Source organism: Monodelphis domestica, chromosome 2 (genome assembly GCF_027887165.1).
Source record: "Monodelphis domestica isolate mMonDom1 chromosome 2, mMonDom1.pri, whole genome shotgun sequence".
Classification (NCBI taxonomy): Eukaryota; Metazoa; Chordata; class Mammalia; order Didelphimorphia; family Didelphidae; genus Monodelphis; species Monodelphis domestica.
Window position 1 is genome coordinate 31242949 of NC_077228.1, and position 26797 is coordinate 31269745.

The window sequence follows — 26797 nt, forward strand, 5'->3', positions numbered from 1 at the left end:
ACTGGTTTCTTTCCCCCAACACATCCTTTTTTTTTTTCCTACTCAGCCCACTCCCTAACCTCAGATGAATTGGACCAGTTCTGAAAAAAAAATCAGGCAGGAAATAATTTAAATAAACAAAGCCTGGGGACTCAGAAGCACCAAGAAGTTCCAGGCCAGGAGTTAGGACTCTTGGATTCCCTTCCTAGCTTTGTGACCTCAGGCTTTCCCTTCCCTTGCTGGGCTGCTGCTTTCACCAAGACAGTGAATCAAAGAATCATTTCCTGAGACCTTACTCTGTACCAGGTCCAGTGCCAGGTTCTGGGGGCTGCAAGTAAAAAAGAATGAAAGCATCCTTACTCACAAGAACCTTATTTTCCAGTGGTTGTGTCCTGACCACCAAGTCTTTGCCCAGATTGCTTTCTAAAATTTAATTGCAATTTTTTTAGACCCTTACTTTTTGTCTTAGAAACAACTCTAAGAAGAGCAAAGGGGGCTAATGGACTTGAGATTATTTTTCATCTACTCTGTCTAATTTTGTCATCTTTCCCCCATTAGGTAGTGAGCTCCTGGAGGGCAAGGAATTCCCTTTGTATGTTGATCTCAGTGCAGGTGGATTGACCCACAGATTAATTTAAAGAATTTAGCCCTGCCTCTCCTTGTACAGAGATGGGAACTGAGAAAGCCCAGACTGAACAAGGTCAGACGGCCAGTCTCTTTGCTGAGGCCAGGACTGGAAGTATGGCAGATGGGCATAGAGGGGAAAGCTTGGGATGCAGAGTCCCGACTGGGCCGCCACCGAGTTGTATGTCTTTGGGTGAGTGGTTGCACGGGTCCTTGTGTTTCCCCTCGGGGTAGGGAGTTGTGGGGCATGAACTTGGTGATGCCCTCTGAGGAAGAAGGGGACGTGATGGACCCTAAGGTCTTTTCTATCTCTATCCCTAAACTTCTATGACTTTGGGTAAGTGGTCTCACTTCCCCGGGCCTCAGTTTCTCTATCTGTAGGGGGAGGGGCCACCAGTGGCCTCTTCCAGCCCTGGAATTAGGGTACTAGTCTCCCCAAGCGCTTAGCCCGGTGCCTGGCATATCTAAGGCACTTACTTCACAGCAGCCACGCTGACTGCTGGGGGTCAGGGAGATCGCAGGCAGTCCCTTTAAGACGGCCCCGCCTGCCCGCTCGCGCCCCTCGTGACGTCACTGGGTGAAGCCAATAGGAGTGCGCGTTGCTGACAGGCGGGGCGGACGGCCGCGGCCCGGGGCCATGGGCCGGGAGCGGAGGCCGCGGCCGCCCAAGGCCGAGCCTGAGCCCGAGCCAGAACAGAGCTGCGGCTGAGCGCGGACTGCGTCCCTTGGGCGGGCGCGCTGGAGCCCGGCGGCTGTTGCTCGGCCCCGGGCGGCCCCCTCACACCGCCCAAGAAAATGAAGAAGCGCCGGGAGCTGAACGCGCTCATCGGCTTGGGCCCGGGGGACGGGCGCACCCGCCGCAGCCGCCGCAGCCGCCGTCGGGCCTGGAAGAGCGCTGCGGGCCACCGGCTGCTGCGCACCGAGCCACCCGCCTCGGGCTCCGCCTCCAGCTCCGAGGATGAGGACGACGATGATGACGATGACGACGACGAGGAGGACGAGGAGGAGCGCGGCCGGGGCGGCCCGGGGGGCGGCCGCACTCGCTTCGCCAGGTGGGAGGCGGCGGCGTGGCAAGGGGCAAAGCAAAAGGGGGCGCCCTCGATGACTTAGGAAGGAAGGTGGAAGGACAGCATCCAAGGCGGGAGGGATGGTCGGTGCAAAGGCACCGAGACGGGAAACCAGGAGCAGGGAGGGCGCGTGTGGTCACCTGCCAGTCAGCTTCAAAGTAGCGTTCAAACCCGGGGCTCGGACTGCGAGCCCAGCCCCCTGTGGACGCAGAGGCTCACTCCTTCTGGGGTAGCATTTGGGGCTTGGCTGCCTGAAGCCCTTCGAGACTTCCTGTCTGTCCCTGGCTAGGCTTGACCCCCATCCCCTCACTTCAAAGTCTGTGCTTGTTTTCAGAGGTGACTGTTTCCGCTGCTGCAAGATCTGCTACCCCCTCTGCGCATTCGTCATTCTGGCCGCGTGTGTGGTGGCCTGTGTGGGCCTGGTGTGGATGCAGGTGGCCCTCAAGGAGGACCTGGACCTCCTCAAGGAGCAGTTCAGAGTCTGTAAGTGTCCTCTGTCCCCGGCTTTAGGCCAGCAGACCCCAGGAGCGGGTGCCAGAGGCCAGGGGCCAAATGGGAGTTATTTCTATTCCCAAGCACACCAAGGAGTTCTCCAAACGTTTTTAAGCCCCTACTGTGGGCCATTACCCAGTTTTGTTGAGACTTTGTGTTCCATCGTGGAGTTTTGGGTCAGAGGGGTTGGGTCCCCTTCTCTACCTGTGCTTACACTCCTTGGGCAAGTTAATGAGTTGTCTCACCTACAAACAGCTATTCCTGGTGGCCAGAGGTGGCTTTTCTGATCCAGAACTCCAGGGTCACCTCCATGTCCCACCAAAGCACCCCAGGAGGACTAGGTGAACACAATGGGAAGACCTGCCAAGAGTGATGGGAGGAAGAGCTCAGGGCTAAGAGAGCAGGCCTGGGAGGGAACCCAAGGTCCCAGGCACAGATCCTGGCTTCTTACCTTCTCTCTAATCCTGGCCAATTTATTTCAGGCTTCTGGGCCCTAGTTTCCTCATTTGTAAATGAGCTGCCTTAGACCAACAGATGACCTCTGATCTCAGCAGCAGCAGCACCTCCCGATTTTCACTTTCTCCATCTAATAAAGAAGCAACTGTGGATACTTGCACTCTGTACAAGCCTTGCAGCAATCTGCAAGAGATAACCACGAGTGGCCTTCCATTGCTTAGTTCACATGAAAATCAGGACAGAAGCACAGACTAGAGAATCCTTGAGTTTTTTAAGAGACCTTGTAGAAGCCAGCATTTTCCTGTCACCTCCCCCTTTCCATAGCAAGAAAAGCATCCTGAGAGCTCAGGTGGGGATGAGCTGTGGGTGTGGAACAACAGATGTTTGCTTAACTTCCATGTTCTGTTGGGAGGAAATAGAGATTGAGACATGAGTGACATCAGTGTGTGTGTGTGTGTGTGAACAATAAAGCTTTAAAATAGATAGGTTGTGGTAGACCAAAGAAGGGAAGCTCAGTATTTGCCAGATTCTTCAAGCTGGGTTAATTTGCTTATCTTCCTAAAACATCTCCATCCTCCCACCTTCCCCCTCCACCCACCCCCCTTCTAGTTTGTATTTTCATTCATGATATTCTTTTATAAGCTATAATTAGTGGAACAAGATATTTCTAAACTTAAGGAGCATATTTTATTGAAAAGTAGTTCCATTTATTCCTTATTTGTTTATTGAGGCCCTGCTAGTGTTAGGCGCCTAATACAATACTTGAAATAATAGCAACAATACTTGAAACAGGGTGACCCTCAGTCGAACCAAGTGAGTACATTCCTCTGAGGATCAGGGGAAGGCACAGCTGGGCTCTGCTCATAGTGGCCCTTCTTAGGGTTGGTGAATTGGGAGCCTGCCTAGCAAAGGAGAGAAGGATAGGCTTCCTCCAGTGAGGAAGGCAGCCTGGGAATGGGCTCAGTCATGTTTGAGAGTCCGAAAATGGACTGGAGTTGTGAGAATTTAAATGATGGCCACATGTTATTCCCTGCTCTCTAAAAAACCTAAGCTTCATAGAACCCTAGGGGGCTCAGGTATAGCACAACCATGACTTAGCCAGAATATCCCCTTCCTAATGGTCCTTAGTTCAAGATCAAGGACCTGTGGCTTCTGGGTGGGCCTCCACCCACTCTGGGAGGGGCCTCCTGGTGAGGATATTTCTCCTCTTTGTCAACCTGCAACTTTGCAGAGTATCTTCCCATTGTCTTATCTTGTCATCAGATAGTCTAGAAATATCTTTTGGGGAACACTAAACCGCCAAGATAGTATTTAAGCTACCTGATTCATTTGTGAGCCAGCCACTTGTAAACTAACCATTTAGCATGCTTGACAACTACCCTTGACAACTTGCTTGTATAAGGAAACCAAGTGAGTTAAGCTTGCCCACAGTTAGATAGCCCTTGGCACCAAGACTCACAGGGCTCACAAGAAAATGCTAACACCTCTAGCCCAGCCCCTTTTCTCTTTCTGCTCTCCATAATCATTCAGGCTCCCAGTCTGTCCCCAGAATAGCTAGCCCTTAATGAAGCTTCCAGTGGACCATCCTTGGAGGAGAGCATGGTGACCCAGGTTCTGAGATCTTACTCAGGTGAGGGGTTCAAGAGACTTGTTACTGTTCTCCTGGGAGCTATCTGATCCATTTTCCTTATCCATGGGTAGGATCCATTTATGAAGGAGTGGGATTTGGACTTTGAGTTAACACTTTGCCAGGTGGAATGTCATGGCCAGCTGGTAGTGGTTCTGGTGTGCATCAGTCCAAGAATGGGACAACTACTAACTGCCAGCTATGTTTAGGGTTAGTCAAAACTTTAGGGATCTGTGATTGCATAGGACGGGATGATTCTTGCTTCCTCTCCAATTGTAACCTTTTTGTGCCTCAGTACATAGATTAATGAGCCAGATGGTCAGGCCTGTGTGGTGATAAGCCATTCTCCAGATTTAGGTTGGCTGTTTTGGGGATGCAGGGTCCAGATGTTGTCAGTGAAGTAGAGCCTGCCTGCCCGTTGTTTCTTTGCCAGCATGCCCATCATAGTCCTGGGTACCTCCATGCCATAGTGAGGCATCAGGGATTTGGTTTGTGCTTCATGAATACCAAAGAGAGTTAGTTTCCTTGTATCCTGCCTCTCTTTAAACTTTGTGGGTTTTAGAATAAGATAGGTACATGGTGGTAAAGTGGCACAAATGCTGATGGACTAGCTGTCAGGCAGAGTGTTTTGCTTGTAAGGTAGTATATGTTCCCTTCTTGAAGATGAGTCAGAGAAAACCACAAGCTTTCACTTTGTCTAATTAAGAAGCTAGTGAAGGGGGCAGCTGGATGGGCCCAGTGGATTGAGAGCCAGGCCTAGAGATGGAAGTTCTAGGTTCAAATTTGACCTGAGACGCTTCCTAGCTTGGGGACCCTGGACAAGTCACTTGACCACCCCCATTGCCTAGCCTTCTGCCTTGTAACCAATACACAGTAAGGGTTTAAAAAATTTTTTTTAATTTAAAAAAAAAAAGCCAGTGGCCTCTGCTGGATTCCAAATGGTAAGGAAACAGGTGGGGAAGCTTTGGCATCTGTCTTCAGTGCCCACATAAACAGGCTTCCACAAGGATTTCCATATCAGGTACCACGCACGGCTTTTGTCCTCTTTCCCAGGGACTTCACATACTGTCTTGCACACAGTAGGCACTTAATCAGTGACTATTGAATTAAATCAGAAGAGAAGGAAGAGGATGATCAGGGTCAGGCAAGAGTTTAAGGTTTCCAAAAGAAAACTCAACAATCACTGGCCTCCATCCCTCTTTGGTCTTAAACAATCTTCTTTAAAACATTTGCTTCTGATTTTAAATCTACTTTAATAAACAAGTTCTGTCTGAATGTCAGAATAGACATTTGGCTGTGAGTCCTAAAAAAGAGGCATTGTTTATTCCTCTTCAGGACCTTCCATGAAAAGAAATCAGTCAAGAAACATTTATTAAGCACCTATTATGTGCCAGGCCCTGTACTAAATATGCAGGTTGTACTATGCAAAGAAAGGCAGAAGAGGCCCTGCCCTCAAGAAGCTCAGTCTCATAGGGGAGCCAATATACAAGCAACCAGGAACAAACAAGTTCTTGATGGGATAAATGAAAATAGTCTGTAAAGAGAAAACACAAACATTGAGAGGAATCACAAAAGGCTTCTTGTAAAAGTGGGATTTTTGCTTGGCTGGTTGTCAACCCCTTCCATGCCCCTTACTGGTCACTGCACTCCTCTAAGATGAGAATACTCTAAAAGGAGGCAGTACCTGTACAAGCCAGCTCTAAAGCCAGCCCCTGTTTACAAATATTGTTAGGGGTCTGAAATGGGGAACCTTCTTGGAAAGCAATGCCTTCTCCAGGCTCCTGGCCAAGCTTATGCTACCCCCACCCCCATCTCCCTGGAGCCTCACCCAGCAGGTGAGAGTATGGGTGTTTGCCTGAAAAAGCCTCTGAATGACCTGTTTCCCTAGCATAAACAAGGTAACATTGGTGGAGTACCAAGGAGGACTCCTTAAGCTTGCATTACAGAATCTTCCCTGCAGCCAGTCATCAATGTTGCATGAGGTGCTTTTGGTGTTGAAAGCTCATGAATTAGTCATTGGGACCTGTTTGGTACATTTCCTCCTGTTTATTTAACAAGAGTGCCTCCTGGCTGGCTCCTCTTCCTTAGGAAGCCAAGCCAAAGGGGACTTGAAGGGGCCCTGCCCAGCCACCATCTCTGAGAGCCCAGCACTGTACACAGTTCTGAGGACCAGGTGACAAGCTTGTCTCTTCATTACCCCTTCCCTGGAGATCCTGTTGTCTCTTCTAAGAACTAGAGTGACTCCTTTGTTACTGATGAAGTTGGAGAGACAGTATTCAACAGTTGAGTCAGATGGGTTCAGAACTGGTTAGGTGTGCACTCAAAGACCCATTGTCAATGATTCATCAACACAGAGCAGGAGTTCTCTAGGTGAGTACTCCAGGGACTTGTCTTTGAGCCGGTACTGCTCAGTTTTTATCAGTGACTGGGGATATAGGCATGGGTAGTCCGCTCCTCACACTTGCAGGTGACTCAAAGCTGGGAAGGGCTGCTTAAATATACCAGCTGAGTAGGTCAGGTTCCAAAATAATCTTGACAAGCCCTAGAACCTTGCCCTAAATCCAATAAGATGAAATTTCATGGGGATAAATGAAAAGATGTACCCTTGGATACCAAAATCAACCTCACAAGTATAAGGGTAGGGGCTTGGATAGGTACCTGTTCTGAAAAAGATCTGAAGGTTTTGGTAGACTACAAAGCTCAACATGAATCAGTAGTAGAATGCACTGGCCAAAAGAGCTAATGCCATCTTGAACTACATTAAGGCTAATAGAACTTCCAGGAACAGGGGAGTGGGAGTCTGTCTCTGCCCTAGTCAGATGGCACAAAGGATTGTGTTTGAGTCTGGAAGCCGTCTTTTAAGGACACTGACTAACTGGAATGTTTCCATAGGAAGACAGCCAGGTTGATGAAGGGCCCTCAGTCTACAACATGAGGATTGCTTGGAAGAAGTGTGGTTGTTTAACGTGGAGAAGAAATGGCTTGGGGGGGGTTCTAATACTGTGCAGACATCTGAAGAGCTGGCCCTTGGTAGAGGGCATGAGGACAGGACCAGGAGCAGTGGGGCAAGAAGCTGCAGGCTGCCTGGCAGAAAGGATGCCCTACCAGTGAGAACTGTCCAGTAGTGGAAGAGACTTCCTTGAGAAGTCATGAATGCATCTCCTCAAGCTGAGGCTGGATGTGCCCTTGCTCTATATGTTCTAGTGGGCATTCTTTTGGTGTATGGGTTGAAGTAGATAACTACTGAGGATCTCTCCAGTTCTCAGTTTTTGTGATTCAGAGTCTGACTCTATCATGGACCCAAAAGAGAATATCATCACTTCAGGGAAAGCCCCCTGCCAGCTCCAGATCAGGTTCAGTGTGCCCTGGCCAGCACTCACCTAGCCAGGCAGTTATCTATCAGCCTGTTTGCTGTGTCTGGGGTTGGATGTCACACCTGTTTATTTATCTAATTCAATAGATACCCTTCCCAACAACTACCAGCCTTGGACAAGGGAAAGAGCCAAGGAGCCTGGGCTTACATCTCACTTCTGATACTGAAGCCTTTGTTACCTTGGGCAAATCCTTTCTACATCCCATCAGATGAGGAAGTTGGCCTTAGTGACTGCTTAGTGATACCTCATCTCCAAACCATAGGATCTCAGAAGCCCATCTCAAAAATTGCACATGTACCTGTCCAAGATCCCCCCTAAGTGGGGGGCTACAGAGGGATCTGCACCCAGTTCGAATCAACTTAGAAGGAGACTTGTCTAAGCTTATAGAGCCACTGAACTTAAGAGAGGGGAACGACATAGGTTGAAATCATAGGGTAGTTTTCATTGGAATTTAGAGCAGCAGAAGATGAACCACTTCAGACATTTGGGCCACAAGATTAGGAATTGGACATCACTGTTTTTGTACCACAGTTTTGTATTTATAGATGAAATACACACCGTGTCCTACATGAAACTTGCCCTGATCCTCAAGGTGCCCTCCCCCAATCCGTGTGCATGTTGGCACCCTCTCTAGAGGGGGGAACTCCTTTGTCTTTGTCCCCAACACATAACATGGTGCCTGGCACATAATCAGGGCTTGATCAATGTTTGGTCATTGATTTTTTTACTGGCCATAATTTACATTAAGAAAGAAGCCTCTGCTCAATTGAAGCCTGCCTGAGAGACATTATTGCTACATTGGCTTAGGGAGCCTGATGTGAGGCATGCGCTCACAATGCTGCAGATGAGTAACCAGAACTCAGCAAGGCTCCCTTTTCAGCTGCCAGCTCACACCTTCTCTGCCACACTGGCTAGCACATTTGAAGACTTGGAGGACTGAACTGTTTCTAGCCAACATTTGGATTCTACTTTGATGGCACAGGGTGCTTCTATGGGTGTTATTTCATCAGATCAGGTCCTTTGCAAGGATCCTGTGATGGAAAATGGCCCTGCCCCTGCCCCTACCCCTTACTTTTCTTTGTAGAGTGCTTTATTTAGCTTCTCTGAACATTTTCTAATCCCCTCTCTACCAGTTTGCTCCAACTCCCTGTGAAGCCTTGGCGAAGTGTTTCCTCAAAGTCTATTAATGGCTGGCTTTTTATAGCAGTTTGTTTGGTAAGAACTAACACGTAATAATGAACATGCTGGCATATAAGAAAGGATAAGGCAGTGTGGGTGTGTGGATGTCTGTTTCAGCTAGTTTGAGAGCCATTTGGGTGGAAAACCATCACTTAAAGTTGTAGAACTCATTGGTGCTGGCCCAGTGAATCCTGAAGTTCTCTTTAAAAAGTGCCAACACATCAAACAAACCAAAGCTTTGGTTGTGCACTCTCTCTCTCTCTCTCTCTCTCTCTCTCTCTCTCTCTCTCTCTCTCTCTCTCTCTCTCTCTCTCTCTCTCTCTCCCCCTCTCCCCCTCCCTCCCTCCCCTTTCTTCTCTTTCCTCCCTCTGTGCCCCCCCTTTCATTTTGAGCTCCAAGCTAGTATTCATGAAAACAACATTCTCTCCCTTTTAAAAGGAATGTTGAGCAGATGTTAAGTAGCCATCAGTATAGCTGCAACCCATAGCCTATCTTTACTTTGTAGATTGTTAAAGCCCCAGATCCTCTATGAACAGATGACCAAAGAGGACTTTGGTCTCATAACTCCCAAGGCCAGAGCCCAATGCCCAAGATAAACACCTCCCCACCACCCCCTCCTCCAGCCAGGCCCAGATCTTCTTTGAGCTGGTTGGGGTTCTCAGCATTTATGGACTCTCTGTCCCCTCAGATACTAGTATCGGCCCAGTTGCAATGGAGGCTTATGGTCTTAAGAAAAGACTGAAAAGGTTTAGACAGATCATGGGGTAAAGGGATGAGTCTCCCCACCTTTGTCCCAGGTCCAAGGCCGGTGTAATATAAAATGTCAGATGTTAAGAGTGCACATTTGAAGACTTGGAGGATTGAACTGTTTCCAGCTAACATTTGGGTTGTACTTTGATGGCACAAGGTGCTTCTATGGGTGTTATTTCATCAGATCAGGTCCTTGCAAAGATCCTGTGAGGTAGGCAGGACAAAATTTACCCCCATTTAACATTTCAGAAAACTGAGACACAGAGAAGTTGTATGGGGGGTCAGGGGCTTCAGGGGAGGAGGTGGCAGAGCTGAACTGGAAGCTTCCATGCCTCCCATTCCTCTTTTTTTTTTACGTTTTATCTTTATTTTAATAACAAATTTCCACATAAGCTACCCTCTTCTCTTTGTAAGCAGTATTGTTTTCCCCAAGAGTAAGAGATGCTCCTCAAAAGAGAACAGTGCTTGTACCCCTGCTTAAGCGGCTAGAGGGCCTCTCATCTTTGGGTCACAGGGATTATTGGCTGGCATTGCTGATCCTTCTTGTTTTTGGTTTTAGTGGAATCTAATCAGAAAAGCTCATTCCAAGAGATCCCCAAACTAAATGAAGAACTCCTCGGAAAACAAAAGCAACTGGAGAAGATTGAATCTGGAGACCTGGGGTTGAGCAAAGTCTGGATAAACATCACAGAAATGACCAAACAGGTAGAAGGGGTTTGGTTCTGCTGCTCTAGAGCTCCCTGCCCCTGGCAAAGAGAAGGCCCAGGGCCATGGAGACAACCTCTTACCTGGATAATTCAGGAAAGTGAAGATAAAATTAAATAATGTTATCTTTTGCCTTGAGTGATTGGCCTGTAGGCCATCTACTTCCCAGAATTGACCACTTGGTTTTGTTGGGAGGGACCATAGGGCCTTCTGTGGAATGGTAGGTCTAAAGATCCATCCCACCCCAAAGGGCCTGGCCCTGAACAGCCACCTGGATGTAGACCTGTCAGAGGCATAGAAACAAAATCCTGTGCAGAACCTGGGGTCTGGGATACAAGAAACCAGGGAATAAACTAGCATACGGAAATGCTGTTTAAATACTTCCCAAGTCTTCCTATGTTTACTAGGATTTGAGTTGTTGCTGAGAAAAATGTTCATATATTTTTTTAGGCTTTTACCAAACAGTCTGCTGGTCCAAATATCTTAGTAGGGTTTAGAAGCTCTTGAGTTATGGGTTCTTTCCTGGAGCAGTTTAATTACCAAATAAAAGTAAATCGTTAAAATGATAGATGCCCTGCAGATACTGAATACAATGAACAGACCTTTTATTAGACAATGATAGCTTATTCTATTGCATGGATTTCAAAAACTGCCTTTTTTACTAAAATAGCCTCAGGGTCTAGGCCTGGACTAGCTGGTCTCTGTGGTCTCTTCCAACTCAGAGATTCAGTCATGAAATATTAAAATCCTGGGCTCAAATGCAGGGAGAGCTTTGCTGCCCTTGATCCCTTCCTCCAAGCCAAGCTGTAATGTTGCACTTGGAAGGGGGGAAGGGAGGGTGGTATAGACAATTTGATTTGTTTTGTCAGAAGGGGCTGGCACCATGGACCTGAGGGTGTCTTATAGAGCCAGCAGCTGTGGTCCCTCAACAGGGCTACAAAGCAGTGGGATGATGGCTTCCCTCTGGCTCATAGTATTGAAGGGGGGCTTGAGAATGTACCCAGATTTTGGGTGTGCATGGGACTCACTGGGTCCCCAAGAAGGTGACTTGCTTTGAAGGTGATTTCAACTGACTGAGTGAAAAAAAAAAAGCAGTAGCTGGGGAGTGTTGGTTCTATCTGTTTGACTTCAGTTTGTTTGGGGGCCCCAGAGATGATTCCTTTTGTTTGGCCATAAATACAGACCAGATATGCCCAAGTTAGGAGAAAGAGGCCTCCCTGTCAACTGCCTACTACCCTTCTGCTCTCCCTCCCTTTGAGATTGTCATTTGGAAGAGAAATGAAAGGGAGGAAAAGCCAAGTCTCAGCTGATCTTCAGAATGAGCTTCTCAGCTTTCCAGTTTTCATTTTGGTTTCTTAGGCCCACTATTCACCAGGGCCTGGTTTACTGGGCCAGTTTAACTCCTGGCTGGTTTGGCCTTGAAAGCTCCCTCTGTGAATTGGAGAGAGGGCAATCCCAAGCCTGCTTTGGCCTGCCCCTTCCCCCCACACACAACTTTTGAGGCCTCCATGCTGAAGAAGAAGCCTTGATTCTTGCCCAGGCCTAGCCCAGAGCTGGAAGCAGATCAGAGGAGAAGCTCTTCTATAGTGTGAAAACCTTATGGGCCCTGTGCATGTGCTGTCACTCCTGCCTTGCAATGAGGACCACAGGTCAGAGTGCCCAGTGCCGATCCAGAGCAGAGTGTCACTTTGTCCATAGAATCTAACATTCATGTATTTAAGCCTCCCTTGACTTTCTGCAGAACTTTCCTTCCTTTTCCCTCCCCCTGTGCTCTCCTGGACAGACGAGGATGAAGCCTAGTTTTGGAGTCACATCACCTGCATTTAGCTTTCTGCCCGTGGGACCTTGTTCCTTTACCTCTCTGGGCCTTAGTCTCCTTATCTGTAAAATAGGGGTCTAGGACTAGGACTAGATCCAGGGTGGTTCACTCCTCTTTGGTATCTTGGTGAAACCTATGAACTCCTCAGAATTATGTTTTTAAATGTATAAAACAAAATGAATTGGATTACAAAGGAGACCAGTTGTAAAGAAATAGTGATCAAAAAATTCAAGTTAAGACTCTCTGGAGTACCTGCTATCTGAGGCCCCTTCAGCTGCATGTCCTCGGTGTCTGTAAGTCCAAGATCAGCTCCTTTGGACTATCTTCCTTCTTGCCCTTCTAGCCTCCCCCTGCAGGTTTTCCCAAGTGATGGTATTGCCTTTTCCATGTCAGCTCAGGGTTAGGCCCCTTTTTGCTTTCTGGGGCAGAAGTAGAAGCAGTTGAAACAACTTGCTGGTGAGAGATGAGGGATGACATATTAGCAGGTGATCACCCACACCCCCGTGGCTATTTTTACTTGTGCTCTTCGAGTTGTCTGGTAATGTGTGCAGCAGTCTTATTTTAAGCAGCTCTGGCTGACTCATCCTTTGGCTCATGCTATAAGATCCTTCCTTCTTTAAATGTTTTCAATGAGCTCAACTTTTTCAGCTCTTCCATTCATGGAGCCCTAGTAATGGCAGAGGAATAGCATTGTGCTTCATCCTGTCCCTCCAGGCCTGCTTCAGAGGGAGCTTCCCTAGGAGACCTCCATGTGCTCCCCAGAGACAGGTGTCCACATTGGATCTCATGGCTAGAGAACTTCTTCCAAGGCTCCAGTTTACTCAGCGCAAGCCCTTAGAGGATCTGCAGCTTGGAAGCAGCATGCAAAGGGCCAGGAGATTCTCTACAACTAGGGAAGGGTAGACCTGCCCAGCAGCTGTGTTACATTTGAGGGAGATGATACCCTTGTGTTCCCAGGATGTCACTGGCCTCCTACATGACCCATTTGATGTCTGGTCCCTTGGGGGCCTGCCGAGCAAAGAGCCAACACCCTCCTCATCCCCTTGAAGCTGGGATCCACTTTGCTTAGTGATTTATATTCTAGCTTTGTGTTTGATCAGGGGAAAAGCTTGGAGAAAATGGGCACCCTCTGATTGACTGGGTACCTGGAACAATCATATTGTGTCCTCCCGTGTTGGCACTTTTTCCATCGCTTCACTAGGTTCTCTGCCCTGACCTAGATTCCCTTCTTTACCTTCTCCTTTCCCTTCCGTTGCTCCCAATCGTGCTCCTTCTTCTAAGTTCCACTTAACTGCTTACCTCATTCAGTTGTTTGTTTTGGTTTGGTTTTCCTTCGGGCCCACAGTAGGGCGTAATAATTGTTTTTATTGTCTTACGGTTGACCTTTCTCAGTCCTCTTGTGCTTGGACTCAGCCCTGTCCCACTGGGTGCAGAGTCATTCCTTGGATATTGTAGATTCCCCTCCCCGCTCCCACCCCCACCCCAGGGAGCAGCCTCCAGGTCAGGAGAAGTTCTGAGACCAGGCCCTGTCCATTTCTCTTGACCTCCTCTGTCTTCAGGCCTTTGAGTCTTTCCAGCAGAACCTTCCGGCTCCCAGACATGGGGATAGCCTGGTAGTGAGGCTCCCAGGAGGCAGCACTCCAAAGACCCCATTGACAGTGCACCGTAAGAAATAGTCTGCAGGTGCCTTTGCTGGGTCCTAACCCCCTAGCCCTACAGGCTAGGACCCTGCAAAGCCACAAACCCAGCTTCTGAGCCTGCTCAATAAGACCTGAACAGCAATGATAACTTAGCACCTCTGTGGCCCTGAGAAGGAGGGACTGTTAGGAGCCCCATTTACCAATGAGGAAATTGAGGGTTAGAGACTGACTTACCCAGGGTCATACAACTAAAAGTATCAGAGAGAGGATTTGAATTCAAGTTCAGCTCACCTCACTCCACCATGCTACCTCAAGAATCATCTCTAATGGGGGCAGTCAGGTGACTCAGTAGATTGAGAACCAGTTCTGGAGGCAGGAGGTCTTGGGTTCAAATTTGGCCTCAGACACTTCCTAGCTCTGTGATCCTGGACAAGTCACTTAACCTGCATTGCCTAGTCTTTACCTTGGAATTACCTAGTCTTTGCCTTTGCCTTGAAATCAGTACACAGTATTGATTCTAAAGTAGAAGGTAAGGGTTTAAAGAATCATCTCTAGGGCACAGATCAATCAACAGACACTTAGGAAGCTCTGTACCTGCCTATGTCAGCAGGGTGAAAATGCCCTCAGATTCCCATTTCCTTTCCTGGGTGTGGTTCTGTGCCAAAACAGACTCTTCTAAATGCCTGCAGGTCCCCTTGTGGAGGTCCACTGCATCTTTCTGTTCAAGGACTACTGGAAGAGTCTATTGTTGTGCTTGGGCTGCTCCAACAGGCCCTCAGCCTTGGGAGAGGTTGGGTGGGGTGCTGGCTTTCTCCAAACTCTTCCCAGCATGGCAGGAAGCAAATGTCCCATGAGGGCAGGCACGAGGCAACAGTGCCTAAGGTTGGTGATTCTTGAAAAGAGGATCAAGTTTTCCAAATGTACTTTTCTGTCTTTTCAGATTGCTCTGTTGACTTCCACAGTGAACCACCTTAAAACCAACATCAAATCAGCTTCAGATTTAATTAGCCTGCCTGCCACTGTTGAGGGCCTTCAGAAGGTAAGGGCAGTAAACTGTAAAGCAGGGCTCTGACCACTCTTGTCTGTGAGCTTGGGCTCTTGCCATTTTTCTTTGAAATCCAGCTCTACTGGGGAGAGTACTATGGAGGCTGTGTCCCTGAGACCTTGAGGTTCCACAAAAGTCATTTGTATCATTAGCTCAGGCCTTGATTTGCTGCAGACAGACCCAGTCCAGGTCTCTGGAGGCTCATAACCTTTAGGTTTGCTGTGTGTTGCCCCCATGATGGGTTCTCTCTTGGCAAACTTTTTGATTTCTTGTATCTTTACTGAGTAATCCATTTGAAAGTTGCCTAAATGCACACCACGGAGGCCTTCAAGATTCCTTGATCTTCTGGAAATGTAATTTGACCTAGAAATGTAATTTGGATGCCGCATTCTGAACTAAAGGTGGGGTAAAGTTCTGCCAAAACGGACTTTTCTAGATTGCCTTGAGGCCCCCATGCAGTCTTTCTGCTCAAAGACTGTGGGAGGATTCTGCCTCCTTGGCACAGACTTTCCTTCAAGGAAGCTGAAGCCTATCCAGACCCCCAGCAAAGGCTCCACAGGATTGGCACGAGCAAGGGCAGGCATGACCTGGGTGAACTCGATAAATACAGAGCAAAGACTACCAAGAGTAACTTCTCCTTCCCTAAGGATATTGCTTTTGCAGAGAGGACAGGCAGTATCAATCAGTTCTGTCCCTCTGACTGCCCATGATGGCAGGTGCCTGGCCCAGAGTAGCCACAGAATCATTCCTTTCTGATTCCAAATGCTAAGCTGGCATCCTAGCTTTAGAGCAGCAAGTGGGAGCCTTAGAGCTCCTCCAGCCCAAGCCCTTGTTCCTAGAGAGAGAAATGACCTGCCATGGGCATATTATTAGCATCTGTCTTTCCTGGGAAAAGCCCCCAGACCCTTCTTTTTAAAAAAGAAAGCCTGTGAAGTGGCCTGATGCTTATGGATTGCTGCATTCTGTAGGAGACAGAACTCCAGGCTTTCTGTGGATTTCCCCAAGCGTTTGTAGTCACACTTACCGACCTTCTTTCTTCAGAGTGTGGCCTCCATCGGGAGCACCTTGAACAGTGTCCGCCTTGCTGTGGAAGCCGTACAGAAAACAGTTGATGAGCACAAGAAAACCATCGAGACCCTCCAGAATGACATGGTAAGAAGAGACTGCCCACCTGGCCAATCCCTGCATCAGCCAGCCCAGAGGCTGCCCACCTGGCCATCCTGGCCAATCCCCGGGTCAGCCAGCCCACCATCAGAACCCACCTCTCCACCAAAAAGAGGATTCATGTTGTAGCTACATTTATCCACTTGCAAAAACTAAACACAACTATGTCTACACCGAGCCCCCACTAGAATGGTTGTGGAATTGTTAATGATTAACCCCATTGAGCAGGTTGCTGCTCCAGTAGCCTGGATCACAGTGAGTGTCAGTGACACTTGAGGGCAGGAGAAAAGGGAAGGCATCCAAGGCCAGCCCGGTGCTGGATAGGGCTTCAGGGAGCCAGGAGTCCATTATCAGGGAGGATGCCCAGGCCCAGCCAGCCCCAGTGCCCAACTTGAGGTGGGGGGAAGGGGGGAGTGATGCAAATGGAGCAGACTGCTAGGCTCCAGGCCCTCAGCCTGGATGCTGAGATATACAGTATGTCTGGAATGCTTCAAGGTTTACAAAGTGCTGTCCCTACAGACTGAACCAAGGGTTGTGCCCATTCTACAGATGCTGAAACTATGGCTTAAAGCTAGAACTAGAAAGTGCTTTGTCCAGAATCAGAGAGCTAGCTAGTAAGGCAAAAATAGAAGGGAAAAGGTGAGGAAGAAGAGACGATAGAAGGATGATCCAAGGGAAAAGCATAGAATGTCAGAGGTAGGAGGGCATAAGGGAATAAGCACTTATTTATCATCTGTTCTGTTTGCCAGGCACTGTGCTAAGACTTGTCATTTATTGTCTCATTTTTATCCTCACAACAGCCCTGGGAAGCAGATGCTGTTATTATCCCCATTTTACAGTTGAGGAAAACAAGGCAGACAGTAGTGAGGTGACTTGCCTAGGGTCACCGAACTAGTAAGTGTCAGAACCTGTAAATGGGCTCAAGTCTTCCTGACTCCAGGCTCAGCACTCTCCCCACTGTCCAATATAAGATTACCCAGCCCCTTCATTCTGCAGAAGATAATGCCAGTTCCCCACTTCCCAACACTTGCCACTTCCATCCTCCCTCCTATACTCAGGTCTCCTGCAGATTTGAGAGGAGATATGGCCTCTGGGACACTGCCTATTCCCCAGGCTCAGCCTCAACTTCTCTTCCTTTGAGGAGGTCCATGGGCAAAGGACCCTTGGCACTAAGGGAAGTGCCAGAGAGGGACTTGCCCTGATGATGCCATCAGTTCTTCCCTTACAGGAGAATCAAAGTGACTGGTTCTCTTGTTCCCCCAAAGGCCAGCATTTGGCAGGAGGTCCTGAGGGCCTTTGCCACCACTTCCATGCCAGGCCCTTGGGTTCATCTCTGTCCCTCTCTGAGGCCCTTCCCCTAGTCCTTTCTTCTATTCTTTATCAAAGCTTAGGCATAATGAACACTTAGAAGAAAGAAGAAAGGCCAGGAAGGCCTCATGTGGGTCAAAATTGGAATTCTTGATTGTGCCCAGCCCTGAAAAAGGAAGTGTGGGAATGGTTCCCCAAGGCACCAGCATGTGCAGAGGGGTCTCTTCCAGACCTGCCCTGGGAGGGGAGGCAGCCAAGGTGGAATCCATGTAGAAAACTCCGCTTGTGGTCAGGAGACACAGAGCTTGACCAGCTGACTCCAGGAGAACCGGCCTTGGGGACATGGAGCTTACAGGAGGCAGAAGTTAAGCAGTGACAGTGATGACACCACCTCAGGAACAACAAACATTGACTCAGTCCTGGGTGTGGACAGGCAAGGCTGGGGAGGAGGCAGGGGGTTAGGGAGAGGAGGACCAGGCCTTGCCTGCCCCACAGGAGCCTTCAGGCCCCTGCACTGTGCTCTCTGGGGCAGGGGAAGGGGCAGCAGGCCCACAGAGCAGGCAGCATTTGAGCTGGGATTTCAAGGTGGATCAGAAATGAGCAGGTAGCATGCAGTGGAGGTATAGATACAGGGAATGGTGGCAAGGTTGTAGATTCTGAGCCAGAGGACAGCCCTGTATTTAAAGGTGAGGACACTGAGGCTCATCAAGGTTAAATGCTTTGCTCAGCTGAGATCAGGCAAGCTAGTAAGTGTTGGAAGCGGGATTCAAACCCATGTTCTCCTGACTCCAAGTCTGCACTGCCTTCCCAGGTGTGAATGAAACAAGGATTGGAGAGCAGGGGGTGGGAGGAATCTGTGAGCCCCTCTTGGGAGAGAACATCAGCTTGTTTTGTTCAAGGCCCTTTTAAAGCCTCAGCCAGGCCCAGGCCCTGGTGCCTTTGGGAGTGCTAGGACACCTGAGGCTTTCAACATCTAGGCTAGGGGCTCTCTTGCGCTTGCTGACTATTGACCTGTCCCTGCAGTGCCCCAAAGGGAAAGGCCTTCACAATCCAGGCCTCTTATCCCTTCCATTCCTCTAATTAGATCCAGCACTTCTCAAAGGAGACCAGCGAGAGCATCATGGCCACTCCATCACCTTCCATGGCCCCAGGCCTAGCCGGGAAAAGCCAAAGAGAAAATTTCCAGCAGGTATTTGTTGCCCCCACCTCAGTGCTTTCGGCAGGACACCTCCCCCCAAGTTGGAGAGGTACAGTTAACCATTTGGATTTTGCCTGTGGCACCAGCTCAGATTTTTGCCCACAGAGGTCAGCCCACTGCTGCTCAGCATTTAATGTAGCACCTGCTCTGTTCTGTGGAATGCATGGATCTTTTGTTCCCGCTTGTGGATCTGGAGCATAAATACCTTTTTTCAGTTGCATTCACCCCTTGTGCCCTAGAATCACCACAGCAGATGAAAGGGATTTAGCACTCTTAAGAATTTGAGCAGGTTAGAGCAATTAGAATGAATGGCAAGTCCATTCAGAAATTTCTCTTCCAGTTTGAGCCAAAATTAATAAACCTCCTTTCTCTTCCAGTTGTCAAAAAATTTAGCCTCATGGGCAGCAAAGTAGCACAGTGAATAGAGCACCAGGCCTGGAGTGGGGAGATCCTGGGTTCAAATGTAGCCTCAGACCTTCCTAGACCCTGGGCAAGTCACCTAACCCCAATTGCCTAGCCCTTATAGCTCTTCTGTCTTAGAATTGATACTAAGACAGGGGGTGAGGATATAAAATGCACACAGGAGTAAGAGGAAGAAATCCTACAGTTAGCTATTGGGTTCAGAAGCATCCAGAGAGAGGGACCAGTGGGCCCCTAGATTCAGTCTGCTCTAGGATGTCCTCAGATTCAGTAGCTTTTTAAGCCAAGACTAACCAGTCCCTGTAAATAGGGATCTGTGCCAGGGGAACTTGTGTGGAAGAATGCACATTCCTGAGGTGGTATTGTTCTGAGAAAGTAACCTAAAGAGGCCTCTACAGTAATGATCCAGTGAGCTTTGCTGCCAGCAAGTGAGGCAAACATTGAAAAATCACTTCCAAGGGCTCTGGTCTTTGGGCTCAAGTGACTCATGAGCTGTCTGGCCACAAATGGGGAGGGGACAGCATCAGCCAGCCATGTGATGTAACTGTGGCTCCTCAACCCCACCAGCAGGCTGCAGGGAATCCACGATATGCTCTGTTTCTGCTCTAGGACGTCCTGCATCTTCAGAGCTCTTTAGAAGAGGTCAACAATACCCTCGTGGGGTACCAGAGGCAGAATGACCTTAAGCTTCTGGGGATGGATGGGACAGTCAGGAATCTGACCCAGAGAGTCAACTCCATAGAAAGCAGCTTGGTGGCTCTGAACAAGTTAGGAAAGAGAGAGAACCTGGCCTTCACCATGGTAAGAACGTCTAGGTCCTCATGATGTGTTCTGTGTGCCATGTCCTCGTGGCTGCACTCAGGCTTTGCCCAGATTCCACGGTCACTCAGCGTGGCATTTGCATGGCACTTTCCCATCCATTGTCTCATGCACTCCTCATGATGTGGTGAAGTGGGTGGAATAGGAGTTACCACCCCCATTTTACAAATGAGGAAAGTCAGTTACAGAAAACATGACCAACCCAAGGGTACCTACAAAGGGCACTCACTAGAGGTCAAGCCGCTCCAACCTGCTGCTTGTGCCCTTACTCTCCACGGCCGGCTCCCGTTCAGTGAGGATGGTCATGCCTCTTGTCTGGGCAACTTTGTGGCATTGTAGATGGTAGAAAGGCCATTAGGCCTTTAGAACCATGGGGGACCTGAGAGAGAAATCCCTTAATGGTCATCAGCATGGACCCCTCCTTTCATAGAGGCAGAAATCACTCCCAAAGGCAAAAGCCTGGGAGGTTGGAGTTTCAAGAACTGTGCTTTGCATTTTGCAGGTAAAGAGATGAAGCTCCCTGGAGGGCAAGGAGTGGCCCAGGATTATAGATCTAGTATAGAGCAGAACCAGGAAGTCTCCTGACCTCAGAACCTGGGCTCCTTCCCCTTTGCAGTGCTGTCCCTCAGGAATAATCACATTCCCTAAGGTTAAATGAAGCACAGCATCCTTAAACTACCCCTATAATGAGGAATACAAGTATTATTATCTCCCCATTTTACAGAGCAGAAAACTGAGACTTAGAGAGGGGTCAGAACTTGCCCAGGGACAAACAACTAGTTACTCTGGTCTTCTAACTCCAAGACTGGCATTCTTTCTACCACACCATGTTGTCTTCATCGCAGGTAATATGTTCTGCTAAGTATAACATCATCATTGTGTCTCCCTCAGGCATCACCTGCATGTAAGTGGTTCTGTAGTAGGCCCTATTAAAGTCAGTGCCCTGCAGAGAACTCATAATGTCTCCATAAACATGCCCAAAGCCAGGCAGGCTCAATACAGGAAACCATGTCTCCACAGACTAAGTCATCACAAAACAGAGACCTCCTGAGCCCTAGAGTCCAAAGAAGCCCTAGTCCTGGGGAAAACTGGATTCAGGCTTTCCTTCCAAGTCAATGCCCAGCCTTGGCCAATGCTCTAACCAGCCTCCTTTTCTCTTGGGAATTGAGGAGTGCCCTATTTAGGACTGTCATTTAGTGAAGAGTTGAGAAGATGAAAAGGCCCATTTGGGACTCTTGAAGACCAAAGAGGAAGCAAGGCAAGCTGGATAGTCTATCTATGGGCCTAGGGTGAAACCTGACTCCTCTTTCCTTTGGTGAAGAGATCTGATAAGGGCCCAGTCAGTGGCACATCCCACTTTGTTTTGAAGGACACAGGGCTTTTGTGTATCAGCATATTCAGGTTTGGGACAGACTCCTGGTAGAAGCCATCCCTGAAATGCCACTTCTCCATGACCTTGCCCCCTTTCTCTGCTGTCCACATGAAAGTGTTCTCCAGCCTTCCAGATGAACATAACTGAGATCCAGAAGGATGTCTGACCTAAAGAAATCTCTTCTTCCTCCTTCTTCCTTCTCCCTTCATGTTTAAGATGGCTGATGGAGCTACTTCTCTAAAAAGAGACTCTCCTAGGACAGATGGGGAAGAAGACCACATCCAAAAGGTAAGGGAAGAGAAGCTAGAGAAAAAGAAACAGGCAGGCAATACTCCTGGGCCTTCAACTTATTGCTTCCATTAGCAGTCAGACAGAGCAGCCATATACCCCAAGTAAATAGCTGGGCCCTCCTCCATTATGGCAATAACTAAAGGTATCATTCCTCTCTAAATCATGTCATCACTACTCAGTCTGAATGGACACACATATCACATACCTCTGACCAACTTCCCATTGTCCTACAACCTGTCTCCTCCTTCATTCTTCCCAAAAAAGGATCTATAAAGAATCTTTGAGAATTTCCTAAAACCCTGAGTGTTAGGAAGGAAAAGTTGGTCAGGATGCTTGCTGTCTCTTCCACAGTGACTAAGCTTCAGAGAGTGCTTCCTACATACACACACTGACCATATGGGAGGCTCAGATGGAATGAATGCAGATGAAATGCCCTTCAAGACAGCTGGGGAGAAGTCTGTGCTGCTAATTCCATGTGCTCGGTGACATCTTGGCCACTGCTATTTTAAAGCTTCCTTGCCTTTTCTGACTGCTTCTTTACATCTGTCTATGTACAGGCATGAACACAAAAGTTATTTATTTGTATAAATCTTTTCCCCACTTGAAAGAGAGACCACAATGACAGATGCCCAGGGGAATCAAAGGAACAAGCAAGGCCCCAGTTCAGCACAGTTGTTCCCTTAAAAGCCTAGAATGCCTTTGCCTGAATTAGGGAGTAAAGTGTCATTAGTGGATCTACAAGGGCATTAAGAAGATAAAAGGTGGAGTGGATCTTGCCATCTTTTTCCCATCCAGGACAGGAAAGCCAGTACCATCTCAGGCATGCTTTTTGACAAGTCAGAAGCATCCTGGAGAAACCATATAGTGAGAGGGAGATGCACAGTGGGAGAGGGAGGGACACAGCTAAGGCAAGGCTATGGACCAGAAAGTGGCCACAATCAAGCTTCCAGCCATGACAGCATTGGCCTGCATTCTCCATGCTGGAGAGAAGATGCCTCTCCTGGGGCCAGGCACATGCAAGAGTGAACCTGAATAGGTGTTGAGCCTATGCCCAACATTGGAAAATGCCACCTCGACTGCCACCATCTATAGCAATAAGATCGAGATCAGTGGAGTGTCAGGTCAGGCAAGGCTGTGGCCTGGGAAAAGGTGTTTGTGACCTCGAGGACATGGTGCCCATCCTCAGGAAGACTTTGGCCAGCTCCCAGCTCCAGCTCCAATATCTGAACCTCTACTTCATGCTCTGGTCCTCTAGGTTTTAGGTAAAGTTCAATTCTTTCCCAAGAACATTGATGGCACAGTGTACTCTGATCCCTTTCACTACAGGGAGACTTGGAAGGTGCTGCAAGAATGGTGTCCAAAAAGCTGGTGAGCCATGGAGCTTGTCAACTTCAACAGACACCAGATTGACAACATTCTTAACCTGGCTATGGTTGGGACTACCATGCCACCTTTACCTGGCCTAGACTGAGCGCTCACAGCCAGTAGCAGACGCTAAATCCTTCTGTCCCCTGTGCGCGCTTCCCTCTACAGAGCCAGTTCAAGTGGTAGAGTCCTCTAGTTGGCCCAGATCCTCCTCAGCTGACAAATCCAACATGAAACAATTTCTATTCCTAGAGCATAACTCCTTCCAGTATCCTGGAGATCATCCATGTGTTTGACTAGACCTTAACTCCAGAAGAGACGAACATCCTCACACCCATGGTTATAGTGGGTGGCAAGCAGGGCAGTCGATATTCAGGGTGCCATCTATACTCCTTTGAGAAGCCCTTTTAGAGCTGGATTTCATCCTTTAACCCTCAAGGTATCTTACATGAGGGGAAGATATCAAGGACCTCTCACCAGTGTCCATATGCCCACTTTACCATCATAATACAATCATTATGGACTCCATAATACAATACTCCACATTAGACCATATCTTTTATAGGGAAGACAAGATCCCATTGCACTGAAGTTTTTGAGCACTAAAAAAAAAGTCTTCGATTTGGTCAAGTCAAGCTCCATTATATCAACTCTTCTCTAACATGGCTTCTTCCTTATCTGTGTCAACATTTTGTAATAATCTTTTATGGGTGTGACAAGAACCCTGTGTAATAAACTATGCTTGTTGAAGATGTTTTGTAGAAGATATCCAGTGAGGCATTCAAGTAACAGGGATGATGATGCCTTCCAGATGTTCTTCCTCCCAGGGGACATAAGCCTGACTGCCCCAAGCCCCATAACATTGTAGATGAATAACATACATCCATCCTCCAGACTGGGGCATGCACTTGGATGGGCAAAAGAGAGAGCTTGGCCATTGGTATTGATCTGTATCTTGTTCAGACATTGGAGATGGAAAATGAGTTGGACCCTGAATTCAGGAGTGTGCTAGAAGGTCTCAGGGAACAGGGAAAGAGGGGCACTGCAGGAGTGAACAAGCATTTATTAATCTCTTAGTGCAGTCTCAGCACTAAGCATACCAAAATAGATAAGTGTGCTCTCAAAGAACTCACATTCCATCAGGAAAACACCATGTGAATTTTTTAAAATGAATACAAATACTGTGGAGGTGAGGCACTGGAACTTGAGATCAGGAAAGATTTCATAGAGCAGCTCACGTGGGAGACCACAATCAGCAGATACTAAATACCTACTGTGTTCTGTGGATACAAAGGCCAACACAGCCCCTCCTCTCAGAGAGCACACATTCTCATGAACTAGGCTTTGAAGGAAACTGGAGGAGAAGATGGAGTACCTTTCAGGCATGTGGGACCACCTGGATAAAGGCCTTGAGGTAGGAGACTGTGGGTGCTGCCTAGAAGTATAAATACGGCCAGTTTGGCTAGACCAAAGAGCAAGTGAAGAGATTGTAGAAGGGCCGACCAGAGCCAACTTGTTAAGTGGGAATAGGAATCTGGGATTGAAGAGCTAATATAGGGAGCCATTAAGCAGGCAAATGGCAGGAATTGATATATGCTTTAGGAGCTAGGTGTTGGGGAGCCCCTAGAGGCAGAGAGAGACCAGTGACCAGCTATAAAGGTGGATGGGGAGGCAAGATCAACAGGATTTTATAGCTAATTGTGTATAAAGAAATGGGGAGAGGATAGCATTGAGGGGGTCTCCAGACCAGGGGACTAGGTGACTAGGAACATGACAGAGGCCTCAATAGTAAAAGGAAAATTTGAGAAAAAAAGAGCCTGAGTCCTCTTGGATGAAATAGCAGAGTCTGAGATACTGAGCCCATCAACACCTCAGACACAGGAGGCACCAAAAGCTAGTTGGCTGTGGTTCAGAACACAGTAGGTGGATGGAGATAGAGGACTGCAGTTCAGCAGAGTACAATTGGACTACATAGGAGGCAGTTGAAGGGAGAAACACTGAGGTCACCAAAAGATGAGAGGGCCCAAGGCAGAACCTTCAGGAGGCCCCACAGTGAGGTGTCATGCCATGAATGGTATCTCAGCCCCAAAGATTGAGAAAGAGCCTCAGTCACCAAGAACCATTGACCCCCGGGCCCTTCCAGAAACCAAGACCGGCCTTTCTGGTCCATGATAGGCTGAAGCTTCTGAAGAATTCGCTCTGGCAGTGGAAAGACATGTGATGGTTGTGAACACACCCATCAAACCAGGAAGTATAGAGGATGTCACCAATTGAATGGAAGAGCAGGTGGTACATTGAGGCCAAGGAACACCTAAGCACACCCCAGTTGTCCCACAGCTCTCCTCCCAGCACCAAGAGAATGTGGAAGAAGCCCTGGAGTAAGGGAGTAGACAGAATGGGCTGCAATCTGCACTGTTGCCAAGAATACCCACATCCAGGAGAGAATGGTCGTCTTGAGGTCTGGCTCTTCTATCTCAGCCCTAGCCAGACATGAATTCTCCTTCCTGTGAACTCCCATAATCTAGGCCAGTGATGGTGAACCTTTTAGAGACTGAGTGCTCAAAGTGCAACCCATGCCACATGTGAGTCCCCCACCTTATTCCAGTCAGGGAAGGGAGGAAGCACTCCCATTGGGCTGCTGGGTGGATGATGGGAGAAATGTACTCAGGCAGGCATGGAGATGGGGAGGGGAGCAGCTCCCTTCAGTACACCCCAACACACATGCCATAGGTTCTCCAACACAGATCTAGGTGGTAAAACCTTACATGAACATATGGCCCCTTACAATTTGCAGCTGTCTGCTATCACATCCAGGGTTGTTGTAAGGAGGATCAGAGGAGATTCATTGCAGGGGGCAGGTGTGCACACCAAGATGAAAACTGACATTCAGGGTCACACCTCAATTAAATGACAATACAGGGACTCTAGCCCAGGTCATCTCATTTCATCAGTCTGTTCTTAGAATTCCTTATTAGGAGGCCTTAATATATGTGATACCTAGAGGTAAAAACTTGTTCGATTTTCCTTAATTCTGCCCTCTGGGGCTAAGCAGACCAAACTGAATCCTTTTTTCCATGTGATAGGTGAGAACCTTTCAAGTTTTAGGAATAGCAGTCTTGTCTTCTGGTATATTAGTTGTATATACTCTGCTATAAACCTATTTTAATCTTTATTTGGGGCAGAAAGAAGACAGCCCAAACTCCCAGGCATCCAAGCTGAGGGAGAAGGTACAGCTGATAAATGCTCTCACAGGCAAGTCGGAACCCAACAGACCCCCTGAGAACTCAGAGGAAGGTGAGCAAGTCCAAGATCCCTTCAGAATGCTTCCTGAAGTCTAGGTAGGCCTCAGGAGAGGTGGGGGGGAGGGGGGCAACCTATCAGCACCCCTGATTGCACCTGCACCAGATTAAAAGATTCTCTCAATGAAAGTTAGCGTCTAGTAAGGGTCAATAAGACCTATTGAGTTGAAGGTGGAATTTCCTGGACCCATTAATTATTAACAGAAAATTGGCTCGAGGAGTAGCTATGGGTGAGTGTTTCAGGATCACCATTTTTTGATGGGAAACCTCAGTGTTCCTAAAAGTCACCAGTGACTACAGGTGGGGGTCACCTTCTCTTCCTGTCCTGCCCTGCTTCTTAAAAGGACCCTACCTGGCCCATCCTGAAAGATAGCTGGCTGCCCTTTCCTTGCAAACTTCCAGGGAAGTGAATCTTTAGGTTTCCCTTCTAAAGCTCATCTCCAGACATGCCGAGCTGGGTGCAGCCCTGGAACTCAGCAGCCACCTCATCAGATGACTTGAAAGCTCTAAGTAGCACCAGAAAGTTTTCCCAATGTCTCAGCCCTGCACTACTGCTGCAGCCTAAGCCTTGGACCAGTAGACACAGCAGGGTAATTAATGAGTCTGGAAGGAGACACACTTGTGTCACTTTGTGCCAGACTCGTTTCTATTTGATCTGGCAGTACTGGGAAGCCAATGAGCTTCCTGAGTCAGGGTTGTGGAACTGTGTCCAGACCTGCATGCCCAGGAAGACACTTTGGCAGCTGAGCAGAGGACAGACTAGAGAAAGTGGGCAGGCCAGTGAGGAGTTGGGGAGAAGGAGTG

At 48.3% G+C, this 26797-nt stretch overlaps 1 protein-coding gene across 7 annotated transcripts in view; it reads left to right on the forward strand.

The window, feature by feature from the left end:
* The first annotated feature begins 1182 nt into the window (after positions 1-1182).
* The window catches only part of EFCAB14 (EF-hand calcium binding domain 14), a 33706-nt gene continuing 8091 nt past the window's right edge, over positions 1183-26797 (forward strand). Inside the window, exons 1-9 of one of the 7 annotated variants that reach the window (XM_007480214.3) lie at positions 1183-1655; positions 2005-2153; positions 10108-10253; positions 14653-14751; positions 15799-15909; positions 18314-18418; positions 19457-19648; positions 21255-21326; positions 25877-25988. In XM_007480214.3, the coding sequence (XP_007480276.2) occupies positions 1399-1655; positions 2005-2153; positions 10108-10253; positions 14653-14751; positions 15799-15909; positions 18314-18418; positions 19457-19648; positions 21255-21326; positions 25877-25988 (1243 nt within the window). In that variant the 5' untranslated portion in view covers positions 1183-1398. The remainder of the gene's footprint in view (positions 1656-2004; positions 2154-10107; positions 10254-14652; positions 14752-15798; positions 15910-18313; positions 18419-19456; positions 19649-21254; positions 21327-25876; positions 25989-26797) is intronic. The other 6 variants (XM_001375126.5, XM_007480215.3, XM_007480216.3 and 3 more) reach the window with 6 other exon arrangements.